This window comes from Argopecten irradians, chromosome 9 (genome assembly GCF_041381155.1).
Source record: "Argopecten irradians isolate NY chromosome 9, Ai_NY, whole genome shotgun sequence".
NCBI classification, from domain to species: domain Eukaryota; kingdom Metazoa; phylum Mollusca; class Bivalvia; order Pectinida; family Pectinidae; genus Argopecten; species Argopecten irradians.
Window position 1 is genome coordinate 37,312,970 of NC_091142.1, and position 16,531 is coordinate 37,329,500.

General features: G+C 35.8%; 1 protein-coding gene across 1 annotated transcript; it reads left to right on the forward strand.

Moving 5' to 3' along the window:
• The first annotated feature begins 3,476 nt into the window (after positions 1-3,476).
• Positions 3,477-15,453, forward strand: LOC138330970 (uncharacterized). Its single transcript, XM_069278437.1, has 2 exons — positions 3,477-3,605; positions 12,997-15,453. Exon 2 carries the CDS (start codon positions 13,112-13,114, stop codon positions 14,729-14,731), a length of 1,620 nt encoding a protein of 539 aa, XP_069134538.1. The 5' UTR covers positions 3,477-3,605; positions 12,997-13,111; the 3' UTR covers positions 14,732-15,453.
• The last annotated feature ends 1,078 nt before the right edge of the window (positions 15,454-16,531 follow it).

A 16,531-nucleotide genomic window follows, 5' to 3' on the forward strand; every position in this document is an offset into this window, starting at 1 on the left:
TTTATTGACTCATGCTCACGATCCATGGCACCCAATCGCCTAGCCAAACATACCTGCGCCTTCTACCACTGCGCCACCTCGACGTCCCCACAAAAGGACGTTGCTATGATGAAGTGATAGTCGGTTCGATATGCTGACATGATCACTGTGGAAATTGTCAAATTAAATCTTTGGATCAACAACACAACACGCATATGATACATTGTGTTTAGTAAATATTAGATATCAAAGAAATACAATTTAACAAAGCATGACAATTTATTGACTCGTGCCCTATCCGGGCCTCGAGCTCACGATCTACGGCACCCAAATATTCTTGGAACAGCATAGGCTGCAAACCTTCCGGAGTTTCTGACATTAAGACTATCGTCAGCATGTAAAATAATCCCAACACAATTAGTTATAATAAACAGTTAACATTTTTCGACATGAACAAAATCTTATAATCGTTAAGATACAATGCAAACAAAAATGTTTCAACCCGATATTACATGTGAACATCGCTGATACTTCATTATCATTTCTAACACATGATTTGGTAATTGAATACATATTAAACAAGACTTTTATTTTACCTATAATACTACTTTTAAAAAAATTACTCCACAGTCCAATCCGGTAAACCGAATCAAATGCCTTGCGGAAGTCAATGAATTATAGAACAATTTTCTTCCCGACATCAATGCATGTAAAATAAATATTTTATCAAGGGTTAATTTTGTTAGAAAATTACAATCGTGAATTTAATATTGATGTAAAAACTTTCCCCAGGCATGAACTGAGCTCTCTGTCAGTTTACAGCAGCTTCAAAAACATAAATGTCTTACACACATTTCATTCCTAAAAGATAATTATAGCTCCAGAATCAAATGTTAAACGATAGCAATATTTGTTATTCTTGATAAACACTCATACAAGAACTCTCAGTATTAACTTTAAAAAGAGGCATTGACAGAGACTTTTTACACAAAATGTAAGTTCATATTTAATAAGAGAAAAATCACAAATTGCTCTGAAAAATCGTCTTTATCATGAAATTGGAAATAACCTATCCCGAAGGAGATCTTCCCTACATTAGTACAATGACCGATTTGTATATCTTACACTGTCTGCAAATGCAATATATGCCTAAACCTTATAAAAGATATTGTAGAAACTCATAAATGTCATTTGGAAGAAATATGAGATATCTGATAAATTGTAGAGAGCAGAGGAGGTGTTTCCGAAAGATACAAATTGTAAACAACAGAAACCAATTGAGGATCATCTCCTTTTTTAATGTGGAATGAAAGATATCATTTTTCAGAAGAATGAAAATTTTCATGACGGCTAACGAATATATTTTGGCTTGAAGCTTTGAATACAAGAAGACATTCAAGGCTTCAAATGATTTGTTATGACTGCAACTATTTAATGCATATGGATGATACTATACCACTATCCCTGACCACAGCAAGGGAATTAACAGAAATTACCTAAAAGAAATCACTTCAGAAGGCATCCGAGTGATACTTTGTGTGATGGAGATTCACCTTAATATCATACCTACAAACAAAAGTACTAAACGCAAGGATATCCATTGGGATTCGTCTTCCAACGGAGGCGTCATGGATAAGATGGATAAAATATATTCCATAACCACGTTGATATCCGGACGTTAACCGCATCTTAGGAAATTTGATGTTGATTCAGGGGAAGATATTCTCTCTATTGCTAATAATCAGATAAAATGTCAGGGAAATTCGTTCGATGCAATCCTGAATGACTCCAACAACATCAGAAAACTCCACTTAAGGAAGGACTTAGAGTAAGTTCATAGCAAGGTTTTGCCACCAAAGCGTGAATGTCTACCTCGTCTGACATGACCTTTTGTGGTACGTTTATCAATTTAACAGTAGTAGCACTAGAATCCATTTCAAAACTTTACAAACGTTAGCTGAGCCTATGAGAACTCCCCATCTCATTACTGGCTGAGGAGATGAAGACGGCGAAGGCAACACCGATGATGGTGTTGAATTAAGAATAGATATGGTGCGCTATGTTAGAAGTGCAGTGTATGCCATATAAATCCACCTAAACCACATAACCACCGTCAGTAAAACATGAATAAGGCACCAAGGACTGGGTGAAAGTAAGTTGTAGTGGTGAAGAACAGAAGAACAGTAAGCCTTCAAACTACGTGCAAACAATGGATATGTTAGAGTATAAATAAGATTGGGAACTACATAGACAGAAAACTTAGATATTGGTCCTCTGAAACCTTGCCGAATTAAGAAATAAGATGGGTTGTATTCTCAGACACCATAAGGTGAAATGTGTGTATTGATGTTCTCAAGTAGTTATGGATAACTTGAGAGTTCCATAGGAGGTACATGTGCACACCATGAGGAAGGATTTAAAAGGAGGAAGACGAAGTATGAAGGTTTGGTAGAAGATATCAATTTCTCCCATACTTAACAGGGTTATCCCGCGCTTACTAGGAAAAAGATAACTGTCTTTTACCGGGGTAAGGAAAAGACAGCTCACATGCGCTAGACAGTGACGTCATCAATACATGCGGCGGCCATTTTTACGCACATACGTTCATATCAACTGAATTTTCACAATTTCTCGTTAAAGTATGGGAGAAAAAGAATCTTACATGGGCCTGCCAGGTGGACATGGATATCTCAACCCTCGTGAAAGATTTTGACCAGCAAGCCTCGGGTTGACCAGCCAAAATCTTTTACTCTGGTTGAGATGTCCCTGTCCACCTGACAGGCCCATGTAATATTCTATTAACCCTAGAATGTAGGAATGGATGTTCCTGTTTCCTGCACGTTCATCTTATAAGCTTTTACCAACATTGGAAGTAATGGGTAGTGACAAGAAATCAGTTGTGGATCTACTGTCAAAACCAGAAGAGAAGCCAGACGCTCGATAGATCGCAGTAGAAGTGACAAAGTATGAGCTGGGTGTTATCCACAGATGGACAAACGCGGTTGACTTGCGACTTTGAAGATATTCTAGTTGAGGAGACGATAAAGCCAATGAAAGATAGTCCTCCACTATATTTGCTTAAAGTCAGCTTAGCTAATTAGATGCATTAAAACAGAGAGAGCTCACAAAGTTGGCTGTCCTTCTACATGAAGTTTAACACTACCAGAATGTTCCAAAGTATCAATAATATGAGTGAAGACTTAAAAGTTTGGATCTAGCTGGTATAGAACGTGAGATATGGGTACAGAAGGTCGTTTTTAGCGGCCATTTTGAGCCATTTTTTTTCTGAAACCTTATGTCCCAATGAAGCCATATGCAAATTAAAGTTTCATGCTTTCTTCAAACTTTGAACGATTTTGCCGAAAAATCGACCTTAGCCGATCCACTATTAGAAATCATTTTAAATATCCGTTTTAAATTTCATATACATGTGTGCGGCAACGTTGCGGAATACATGTGTGCGGCAACGTTGCAGAACAAGGAAGTGAAATACATGTAACTGTTACTTGCAAATATACTATTCTGAGCTCTTCAGTAAACCGGTTATTCAAGTGATCAGACGATACCGTTACTCCAATGTATGGTTATCACAGGAATAGATCGAGGGTGGTTCTTGATTGAAAAAGGTAAGTGAATGTATTTTAGATATTGTTGAAAATGTTAGATATATTACATATATTGTATATTTCAATCTGTCAAAATACATTTGTATATATACATAACTAAAAATGGAATACCGTCGTTCATGAAGAAGCGAATGACAAGTGTTCCATATATTTATTGACAGTAATTTTGTGCTAATTTTGAACATAAAATAGCAAACTAATGGACGCAGTCTATGTATCCAGATTGCAATTCAGGTTACATATATGTAATTGACACAGGCATACTGTCTAACACTACTTCCCGTTTTATCGCTGGGACATCTACTGTTATTGTGTAGTCGGTTGTCCGTAGCAACACACCGGAAGGAGCCAGAACTCATCTCCCGCCAAATTATTGGCTATTCCATCAAATGATGTTTTTCTCTATACAAACGTACAACTTTTATTTGTGTACTTTATTTTTTTTCAATTTTCTTTTTATAACGGGAAAGACTATATCAATGTAAATATAAGCATTGGTTGTCATATTTTTGACATGCATTGGTGTGTAACATACATTTGGTGTTCTAGCATATCTATCGTGGTGCGCTAACGCGCATCATTGGTTATACTAGAACATCCGATGTATGTTACACGTTACACACCAATGCATATCAAAAATATGACAACCAATGCTTAAATGTTAGTTAGGTATCATTACTGCTAGTTATAATGTTTTTGAAAAGTCGAAAATAAAGGACATTAGCTTCCATGATACTTGAAATGGTGGTAAAGCGTTTTCTGGTTTTGGTGATTACCTTCTGTAATTCTGGTAATACTTATACAGAAAGCGGTTGATTTGTTGAGAACTGGGGCATTCTATAACCAAAATCACAATGCTTTACAAAGTTTGTTTGTTTGTTTGTTTGATTAACGTCCTATTAACAGCTATGGTCATGTAAGGACAGTCCTCCATGTATGTGGTGTGTTGCCTGTATGTTATGCGAGCTGCGTGTTTTGGGAGACTGTGGTATATTCATGTTGTGTCTTCTTGTATAGTGGAACTGTTGCCCTTTTTATAGTGCTATATCACTGATGCATGCCACCGAAGACACCAAGCAACACACCCCACTCGGTCACATTACACTGACAACGGGCGAACCAGTCGTCCCATTCCCTGTATGCTGAGCGCCAAGCAGGAGCAGAAACTACCATTTTTATAGACTTTGGTGTGTCTCGGCCAGGGGACAGAACCCAAAGCCCTCCTTACAGGGGCGAACGCTCAACTCAAGGCCAAAAGTGAGGCGGTGCCAAGGGAGGCATTAGGAAAGATGAAGTCAGTAAGGAAGAAGAGAAAAAATAAGGGCATAAATTTAGTCGCCTTTTACGATCATGCAAAAGGGGCAGCAGGTACAATTCTAACGCCCTACCTGCAGGGCTAACAAAGTATTAACATTTCACACTACCTGTTTAATGTTCTCTTAAGGATACCATCAAAGAAATTGGAAGAACAAATATGTCCGTGTGCTCATTTTTGAGCTATTTTCACTCAAAGACACCTAGGTGACAAAATATTGGATTTTATGGGAATTTTGCTGTTTTGGTCATTTACATGTACACACGGGATTAAAGCCATGATTTCCTTATGAGTTGTTTGATATATATGGATGTTTGTAGAATTTACTTCCTAGTGGTCTTCTGTAATAATATATCAGTTTTGATTAATAAGACTCATATTTCTCAGTTTTCAATACCCCTTAATTTTGAGCTACAAAATGCGACATTTTCAGCCATTTCCCCCCGATTTAACCCTTTACAGAAAAAGTTCTGGTATTAACTTTTGTTACTATATTTTGCATACAATAGGGAAAGGGTTGGTCTTTCTAAATCAGACAGAAAACAGGGGGTCCGTGTGCTTACTTTTTTCCCCATTTGAATATTTGTTATTTTTCAATATTTTAGGGTAAAAAATAGAAGTGCTCAAATTACCATTAAATGTAAAAATAAAGTGAAAAGCGTATCATTTCACACATTAATGCTCAATATTTTAATTACCACGATATAAGTAAAGATTTACAGCAAAAAATAGCTTGATGCCGCTAAAAATGCTGGCAGCACAGTGATGGTTTTAGTAAAAACAATTTTAGGAAAAAATGGTAAACTGTTGCCCTACTCAAAGTAAAATTGCGAAATGGCCGCCAAATGGGCCATTTGTTAAAATACCTGTATGAAAAATCTACTAAATATAGAAATGTCATTTTTTGACAAAATTCGCAACTGGCAACTTGCTACAGATATTGATAGATTGTATTAGAAAATCACTCAACTTCTTTGATCTTTGTCGAAACGAGACTTCAACGGGACTGAAACCTCAGAAGAATACATCCTTAACATACCAATGTCTAAAAAGTGGTGACGTCATTATGACGTCAATGTGTTGTTTAACAAACTAGTGAACGTATACGTAAATACAAATCATACCATTTTATTTTCTAAATGTACACATTTTCTTTATCTAAGTGGTGTTTTCGTTAAAAAACGTGACTGAAGTCTATTTCTGGAAAGTATATACGCTGTATTTCAAAACCTTGTGTATATATTGTCGTTAAAATTCAAATATATATACCCGGATGTGAAAATGGAGTGCCTATTTACTCATTAATATATGAAATTACTACTAACCTTCTCTCTGTCCCTGTAATGGAATAAGAAAACCAGTTCATAGGACAGGTTAATTTTTATTTGTATTTAAAGTTGTATGGTCTAAAACTATTTGAGTGTTATACACATTTTTCTCCGTCTGTCCGAGGTTTAAAACTTTATAATTTTATCACTTTTTGTAAAGTTGCAGCACTTGAAGTATTTTTAATTATGAAAGTAAGAAATGCTTTTTACGTGTACACCAATCGGATTCCCTCGGAGAAATTTCCGGTATTCTTCGGCCGAAGATTGACGGAAATTACTCCGAGATGTCGCGATCGACGTGTACACGGAAGAGTTCACGTGAAACTCGCAGGATGAGCTGAGTGACGTAAAACCCTATTTATAGACCCTAGCTCGAGAGTCGTGAACAAAATGCGTTGGTCTACTCCGAGAGAAACTCTCCGAACCCTGGGTCTCAGCTGGGTTAGACACGGGTAGAGTTCAAATTTCAAATTACGTCACACGCACCGCTCGTGTTAACTCTAGAGTTTCAAGTGAACTCGCCCGTGAAAAATAGGCTCTAATGATGACGGATCATTCCGAACTCTTCCGAAGTAACACGAGAAGATGTCAACAATTTTTCATAAATGATACATGTGGTCGACCTCAGGAGACGGTATCTACAAAGAAAACAATGCTCGCTCATTACAATATTTGTTATACACAATATTTTATGTGTAAATTAGATGTTTCAAATACCCACTCTGTGAACATATAAACCAGCAGGATTTGCTCATATTAGCTAGAAGAAAAACGTGAACAAACACATGCACGCTTACGCCTAGTTACCAGGTTGTGTCGACGTCAGTCACGCGATACGATTTGGAATTCCGACAAAACCCGATAATTGAGACAACTCGACCAAACCCTGTTTCACTACACCCTTCCCATTTTTAAGCCTCCTTCATCGGAAACCAAGTATGAGCTCCCAACGTTATTGCCTATTTGATGTATCCAGGAGTATTGAATATCAACTCTGACCTTGCGACGATGTACATATAACTAATGATCAGGGTCCAGTTTCTTGCCTCGGTATATCTCATAATCTTGAATTTCAAGCTCTTGGGAGGTGCATCATCTAGACAGTCATTCCCATCTGGGGTTTACTGTCCATGTTTTGGTGCTGGCTGAGGTTGATCTTGGACTTGACCCTCAAGATGATCAGACAATTCACCATGATGTTTATCTTGTAGTTGGTATCCAAGTTGATCTTGTGTCTTGTCTACTGAAGTCCTCCAGGTTGATGTTCCTGACCTTGGGATGGCACTTGTTCAGGAGTCATCTGATCTTTAGGCTGATCATACTCTGATCCAAAATGAAGGATGAAGGAAACACTTATCTTAATGTTTTCTGAACCTCAAACCTATGCCTTAGTAACACAGTTTTCCCTCAGCAACCACAAACATTTCACTATTGTCATAGAAATCCTCAACTGTGACATCCATTTTTATGAAATGTCATTGATAACGTTAGAAATCAATATCGGAAGTTGGGAAATGCTTTCATGTCTTCCAGTGTCTTCATCACCAACAGTGTCTTTTTCACCAGTTTCGTTAACCGTCTCTGCTCCCTAAGACTTGACGCTACCTATACAAATTCGTCGGCACTGGTGTTTTCAGGTTTCAGTTCCTAATGTACCACACTCGAAGCAAGGGTCATATTCTCCAAGTAACCCTTGACGCCCTCATGAACTAGTCTTGCATATGTCTTTTTTCTGCACCCTACACATCCACCTTGACCTAATCGTCAAAATTGACGGCGTCAAGAATTAACAAGACGAAGAAGATGAAGGATAAAACACGCGTTTATCAGGTAGTAGATATCAGACATGGAAGCTAGACGCTAAGTATGTTGAGCAGATATGAGCATGTACTCCTTTTCACTCCCGTGGGAAATATATGAGCGCCTTCGCAAACAGTTCCGGTCATCCTGGTTTTTTTTTTTAATTCAGAGTGCAATATCACTGAAACAGGCATGGAATTACTCAATAAACAGTCATTCTCAAAGAAACAAAATAATTTGTTATGTATATGGTATCAATAGAAGAAATGGCTGCGCCCATAAATACCAGTCTTGTTGATTGGACAAGATTTCAGCCTTCAGATTTCAGTGTCTGACGAAACCAATTGAACGAAGGGAAATTGAGTGATGAATCATTCAGCTTTATCTGGAAAACTTGAGAATGAACTACAAGTTTACCTTAAATTGTATGTCTTACCTATGCTGCCGATACTATATTACTTGCAGTCTCTACTGAAGATTTACAAAAGCATCTTAATGTATTTTATAATCGATAAGACGAAAGTTATGGTGTTTGATAGAGGGAATCTATCTCGAGATATTAGGTTCACTTTTAATGGTAACAACGTGGAAACTGTGAAAAATTTCAAATTCCTTGGTGTTTATTTCACCAAAATTGGCTTCACGCAATTTAATGTTAAGAAATTATATGAAAAGGGTATAAAAGCGATGTATGGTGCCATTGCTAAATGTAAAAGTCATAATCTGTCTATTGATTGTAATTTAGACATTTTGAATAAAGTTATAAAACCAGTTATATTATACGGTTGTGAGGTTTGGGTTTTTTGTGATTACAAACTCTTGGAACGTCTCCACCTTAAATTTTGTAAACATATTCTCAAGTTGAAAACGTCAACATCCAGCTTCATGGTATTTGGGGAACTTGGTAAATTCCCATTAGCTATCAGTATTAAAGTTAGCATGATTGGCTTTTGGGCAAGGGTGATCAAATCATCACATATCAAACTTAATTATAAACTGTTCCAGATTACTATTAATTATATACAGTGGTTTAAATGTATTTTTGAAGAATGTAATCTTGTTCAAATTTTCTAGAGTAGAGAATTCACTAGTATAAATAGATTGAAAAAAAGAGTAATTTTCCATGCCCTCAAGTTATGTTATATATAGCTGGAAAAATGATGTTCTCAACTCTCCGAAAGGTACCAATTATAGAATTTATAAGCATGATTTGATTTTTTAAAACTAAAACTATTTGGTTATTCTTTCTCCACGTCTAGCGAATGTCTATTGTAGAACATGTTATGTAAAGCTACCGATTTAATGTAGCACATGGAATAATATACCAAGAGAACAACGATTTTGTATCATGTTTAACTTACACGAAATTGGAGAAATGTTCCATTATTTATTTAACTGTACTGATGATCAATTAATATCGAATAGAAAGAATTTTATGTCTAGATACAATATGAAAGACCAAATACTTTTAAAGGACTAGGTATGGTAAGGGTCTTTTATGGCCCTTAAATCCGCTATTTTTCATAGTCTGTTATTTTAAGATGTGAATCTTGCATTTCAAATATTAACTTACCTGACATATTTTATAGTGCTATTAGGTAATATAGCAGTTCTATTTGCCATGACAATCATTTTTATCATGCATTAATTATGCAATATGTGAAAATTTAATCAAAATTGGTATTTTTATGCATTTTTCATCTAGTAAATATAGAGTGCATTTTAAACAAACTTTATATTTCTCAATATGATGTAATCTTCGTGTCTGCTAATTCTCTAAAATATTAATTTTGTTCTAAGTTGTGCTCTTTTGCTTTTAAAAGAAAAACTATCAATAAATATGCCAAAATTGACCACATTTTCAAATTTGCATAATTTATGCAAGGTTACCATGCTTATATAGCACAAACATAATTTCTATCAACAAAAATATCATTAAGTTTTTATCAGGGGCGTATTCAATATTTCAAACGCAGCAACTTTATTTCTAAATACTTAATTTGAAATTTGGTATCTAGTCCTTTGAAACACTTTTCAATTATGAGCAATGAACTTATTTCACTTACAAAATTTATAATTATTACACAAGACAGACTGAATTCAGTTCATTAATATAACCAGTATATCCTATGTAAATAATAGTAGATATGTAATATGTACTGTACTATTTCATTATTGAAACTGTTTATATGTATATGTCCTGTTTATATTCTCTCCACACTACTGTTTGTATGTTTACGAGAATAAAACCATTGTCATGGGATGATTTACACCTATGACAAATGATGCTTTGATTAAAGTCCCATTTTGTTTTCGTAAAACATTTAATTGAAAATAAAAACGTCAAATGATAGAGTTGATATCCTTATGGCGACATTTCTTAATTAAAAATGTCGTAGTTAATCAGGATTGTAACAATGATGGGGGATTCCGTTGTTACGCTCTGTTGGTGCCACAGTCCACACATAGGTAAATATCACTTATGAGAATCGCTTTGTATAACTTAAGGTATGTTTATCAACTGATAGATATTGACAGACGACGCTAATGCATTGTCATCTTTTTTTCGTCGTTTCTGTAAATGAGTCTCTTTTAATCAGAGATTGGTCATATAAAATAATTAGGGAATTAACCATGGAAAGTCAATTACTTGGGAATAAGTAAGTTCCCCCTATGTAACTTGTTTAACCATTGCATATGGGAAAACTTCTTTCCTGGCCGGCTCAAAGAGGCAGCTTTCCGACCAGGACTTGGATGCCAGCCGACTTTACTGAGACTTGTTGAGGACTGGCGTAAGGCCTTGGACAACCATGAGTATGTCGCCGCCATTCTTATGGACTTGTCCAAGGCATTCGATTGTCTTCCTCATGACCTGCTGATCAGGAAGCTGGAAGCATATGGACTGGGTGATGGTGCTCTGAAGCTGCTGTCCAGCTACCTGACCGGCAGGAGCCAGCAGGTCCGACTTGGGTCCAAATGCGGTGACAGGTTGGAAGTGCTCAACGGGGTACCGCAAGGCTCTATTTTGGACCACTCTTGTTTAATAGAGATTTTAATGTACTAAAACTTCCTTGGAAAGTGACTGTATAGCTTTGATTCAATGGTTAAAACATAATCAAATGAAAGCCAATCCTGAAAAAATTCCATAAATCTGCATTGGTAAAAAATCTATTGAAAACATTCATTATTTCGATATAGGAGATGCCTGTGTAAAACCTGTTAATGTTGTTAAACTTTTAGGAGTTCATTTTGATTCTATGCTAAATTTTGACAATCATATTTCTGAAATTTGTAGACAGGCATCACAACAACTTTCTGTACTAAATCGCAATGGCTCTTATCTGACTATGAAAGGAAGAAGTGTTATTTACCATTCTTTTTAGTATTTCAAATTTTAATTACTGTCCTCTTGATTGGCACTTCAGTAGCATGAAAAGTATAAGGAAAATGGAAAATATTCAGGAACGTGCCTTGAGATGTATATACCAGGACTACACCTCAATTTTTAAACATATTTTTAAAATATCTGGAAATGATTTTTTACATGTTAAGAGACTTTGTGATATGGCCTGCGAGGTTTTTAAAATAGTAATATTTCCAGGACTTGATAACAATCATCTTTTTATAATTTTAGACAAGACAGAAAAGCAGACATAAAAAAAACTAACATGGTTAAGTATGGTCATAAATTATTTTCTTTTGAGGCCGCTCGGGTGTGAAACAGTCTTCCAAATAAATTCCGAAGAGTTGAAAATTTTTCGGAGTTTAAAAGACTGATCCACACGTCGTACGGCCAAATTTGTCAGTGTGCCATTTGTCTGTCTTTTGCGGAATAACCACTCGTATTATGCTTTCCTGTCTTGTCATTCTCCTGTGTATAGTAACATACACTATAGTGTATACACTATATGTATCAGCTAAAGCTTTGTCATGTTTACGCTTTTTCGTTTATGTATCACTAGTCTATGTTTATGACACTTTGTCTTTATATAATATGGTCTTAATATTGCTTTTTACGATATCAAATTAAAATGCTTCCTTTTAACTCACACTATATTAGTGTATAATCTGTCAATTTTTACTTTTTGCTATGTTAGCATATATGTACATTACACTTATCTGATAGTGTTTTAATCCCTACCTTTAGTAACACAGTGTTTGTACAAATTCGAGTGTTCATTGTTAATTAACGTTTTTGTTTTACCCTCTAATTTCTGTGATATATATACAAACGTATATCTTTTGATTTTCCACATTTTAATACAATCTTTTTGTTATTAACAATACATATATATTTCAGTTTGTCGCAATAATAGCTCACAAGAGCTAATATTATTTGTAAGAAACATGCGACTTTAAAATTTATTGCATTGTTTGTTTTGTATTGTATTATATTAAAACATTGAATAAATCTAAACATGTTCGCTGGGATTTACCTGGTGATCATCCGGGTACGTACAGGCACATAGGCTACTTTCAGACATACACATTTACGTGTTCTATTTATATATATTTTCAATGTGCTTTTTTGTCGAAACTGTACATATTTGAACAAAATTAAGTACATATAAAACTCATAAGGATCATCGATGTTTAGTTTGTAGAGCATTCATAAAAACATCATCTTTAGTTTTATCCCCACAATCAAACGATTTATCCCCACAATCAAACGATCACTAGTTACATACACATGCACTATACATTTACAAGGTTCCTTCTCCATGTCGTTTTGGTGATTGCAATATACATGATGTTTGTGACCTGTTTGTGCATAATAGTAGATGCTACTACCTACTGTTACTTGCTTTGGTTTTCAGGCAAACAATCTGTATTTTGGAGTTGTTTTTATCACTTAAGAAAAATCTTATATATACTTTTGTAGATGCTATAGATATTCTAAATTTATATTTTGCTTTTTCTTATTGATTTTTATTTCTTCTTTTCATAGACATTAGACTAAGCTGTAGGATACCCGGATTCCCACGGATACCCTTCGTAATGTAAGCTACCCAAAATAATGTTTCATCTTTAAAAGGACCTTGCAATAAAGTGTCCCAAACAAAATGGAATCATCCTTGTACAAAAGTCAGTATGCTTTTCGTCCGAACGGTCAGAGAACATGCATGCACCATAGGGGAAAACAACTCGACCTTCATTGCAAAAAATGTCAAGAACTAGTCTGCACTAAGTGTTTGTCAACGCTTCATGAAAACCATTTAGTGTGTGGACTAGATGCGATCGTTCCCAAAAAGAAGGCAAGCATTCAAAACTTCATAGATACAACCGAAAAGGAAAATATTGCACAAATTGACCAATATATCGCTTCTACGGAAGAACATCTCAAAGAAAATACAAACATATTTTGCATAATTGCGGACCAGATAAAAGCTCAAAATGACAAATTAAAAGAAGAGCTTGACCTCCTGTCTGCTGAGACTTTGTCACTATATAAACAGATGGAGGAAAGTAACGCCAAATTGTTACAAACCTACAAGCAAGACCTGGAGAAATACGGTGCAGAACTTAAACTAATGGTACAGGAGTGCAAGAAAGCCCTCCAGAAAGGCAATGACGTTGAAATTTACGACACGGGATGTACGATTAACTTCTATGCTAAATTACCTGCAAAGCCTACATTTGGTGATGTTTGCTTTACACCTAACCCAAAACCGCGTCAACACTTGAAGAAAGCTTTTGGAGAAACGGACGCTTCACATCCAGTACTGAATCAAACATCGTCGGAACATAATTTGAAATTCGATTCGTCTACTGAAGAGAGACCTTCAACAACATCCCTGAAGTCTTCGAAAAAAGGCAAAAGTTCAGTTAAGATATCAAAGAGAGAAAAGGAAGGGTCCAGATCGGAATATAGTCTGATTTCTAAACCTAGCAAGTTGGATGAGTGGTGGTCTCCATGCTATATAACTTCGCTGTGTTCAACGTCAGATGGTCCTATGTGGAGCAGTTTCTACAGTACTACAGTTACTCTCCTGGACGAGGCAGGAAAGAATTTACAGGAAGTAGAACACACAAGCAGGATCTGGAACATTAGTTTCTCTTCGTCTAGTAAAACGCTGTGGGCATGTGACTGTGACGGAAACATTCTTGAGGTTGTGTCAGGACGACTTCGCCACAGATTCCACACTAGACAGAAACCTGAGTGCATCTGTATCACTGCCGGCAACGAGGTTCTTGTTGGCATGGGGGACCACGTGTCAAAGTTTACAACAAGAGGTGAATTGCTGTGCACTACCTTGGCTAGCGGGTCTGGGATTCCAATAGTGGGTTCACCATATAGGATTTCGGAGTGTCCTGTCACTCAGTATATCGCCGTGGTTGATTTGAACCACACATATGGTGGTGTTTCTGTGAAACCACGCATTGTCGTCATGAACAAGAATTTCAAGGAGCGGTTTACTTACAGTGGTGAAGTCCCTGGAGAAAGCACAACACCACGGTCTCAGAGCAAAACGTTTTACCCAAGTAATGTGGTGTATGATAGTAAGGGCAACATTATCATAGGGGACTGCAAAAACGATCGCATCCTGCTGATGACCGGGAACTGCCAATTCATCAAAATTTTACACACGGATAGTCACAGCACATTCGCTGTAGATCGCAGGAATGTCCTTTGGACGATCTCGGGGGTTGGCAACGTCAAGCTTTTGAAGTACTACAAGTAATGACATCTTCAAATCAAACTACCGCACTACTTAACATATAGAGGATCGATAGAGAACGAGTTCGATAATTTGATATACCAAGAGCCTTTAGTACTACATGTGTGATATTAGAACTATTCTCTATATAAATCCGGCTTACCGAAACAATCATCGTCGTCATAGATATATTATGACGTCAAAACTACATGTGACGTCAGTTAGAAATACTACAGTTGTACATGTGTGATATTAGAAATACTACAGTTGTACATGTGTGATACTAGAACTACTACAGTTGTACATGTGTGATATTAGAACTACTACAGTTGTACATGTGTGATAGTAGAAATACAAATGTACTACAGTTGTACATGTGTGATATTAGAACTACTACAGTTGTACATGTGTGATATTAGAACTACTACAGTTGTACATGTGTGATATTAGAACTACTACAGTTGTACAGGTGTGATATTAGTACATGTGTGATATTAGAACTACTACAGTTGTACATGTGTGATATTAGAACTACTACAGTTGTACATGTGTGATATTAGAACTACTACAGTTGTACATGTGTGATATTAGAACTACTACAGTTGTACATGTGTGATATTTGAACTACTGCAGTTGTACAGTTGTGATATTAGTATATGTGTGATATTAGAACTACTACAGTTGTACAGGTGTGATATTAGAACTACTACAGTTGTACATGTGTGATATTAGAACTACTACAGTTGTACAGGGTGTGATATTAATACATGTGTGATATTAGAACTACTACAGTTGTACATGTGTGATAGTAGAACTACTACAGTTGTACATGTGTGATATTAGAACTACTACAGTTGTACAGGTGTGATATTAGAACTACTACAGTTGTGCATGTGTGATATTAGAACTACTACAGTTGTACATGTGTGATATTAGAACTACTACAGTTGTACATGTGTGATATTAGAACTACTACAGTTGTACATGTGTGATATTAGAACTACTACAGTTGTACATGTGTGATATTAGTACATGTGTGATATTAGAACTACTACAGTTGTACAGGTGTGATATTAGTACATGTGTGATATTAGAACTACTACAGTTGAACATGTGTGATATTAGAACTACTACAGTTATACATGTGTGATATTAGAACTACTACAGTTGTACATGTGTGATATTAGAACTACTACAGTTGTACATGTGTGATATTAGAACTACTACAGTTGTACATGTGTGATATTAGAACTACTACAGTTGTACAGGTGTGATACTAGTTCATGTGTGATATTAGAACTACTACAGTTGTACAGGTGTGATATTAGTACATGTGTGATATTAGAACTACTACAGTTGTATATGTGTGATATTAGAACTACTACAGTTGTACATGTGTGATATTTGAACTACTGCAGTTGTACAGGTGTGATATTAGTATATGTGTGATATTAGAACTACTAGAGTTGTACATGTGTGATATTAGAACTACTAGAGTTGTACATGTGTGATATTAGAACTACTAGAGTTGTATATGTGTGATATTAGAACTACTACAGTTGTACATGTGTGATATTAGTACATGTGTGATATTAGAACTACTACAGTTGTACAGGTGTGATACTAGTTCATGTGTGATATTAGAACTACTACAGTTGTACAGGTGTGATATTAGAACTACTACAGTTGTACATGTGTGATATTTGAACTACTGCAGTTGTACAGGTGTGATATTAGTATATGTGTGATATTAGAACTACTAGAGTTGTACATGTGTGATATTAGAACTACTAGAGTTATACATGTGTGATATTAGAACTACTA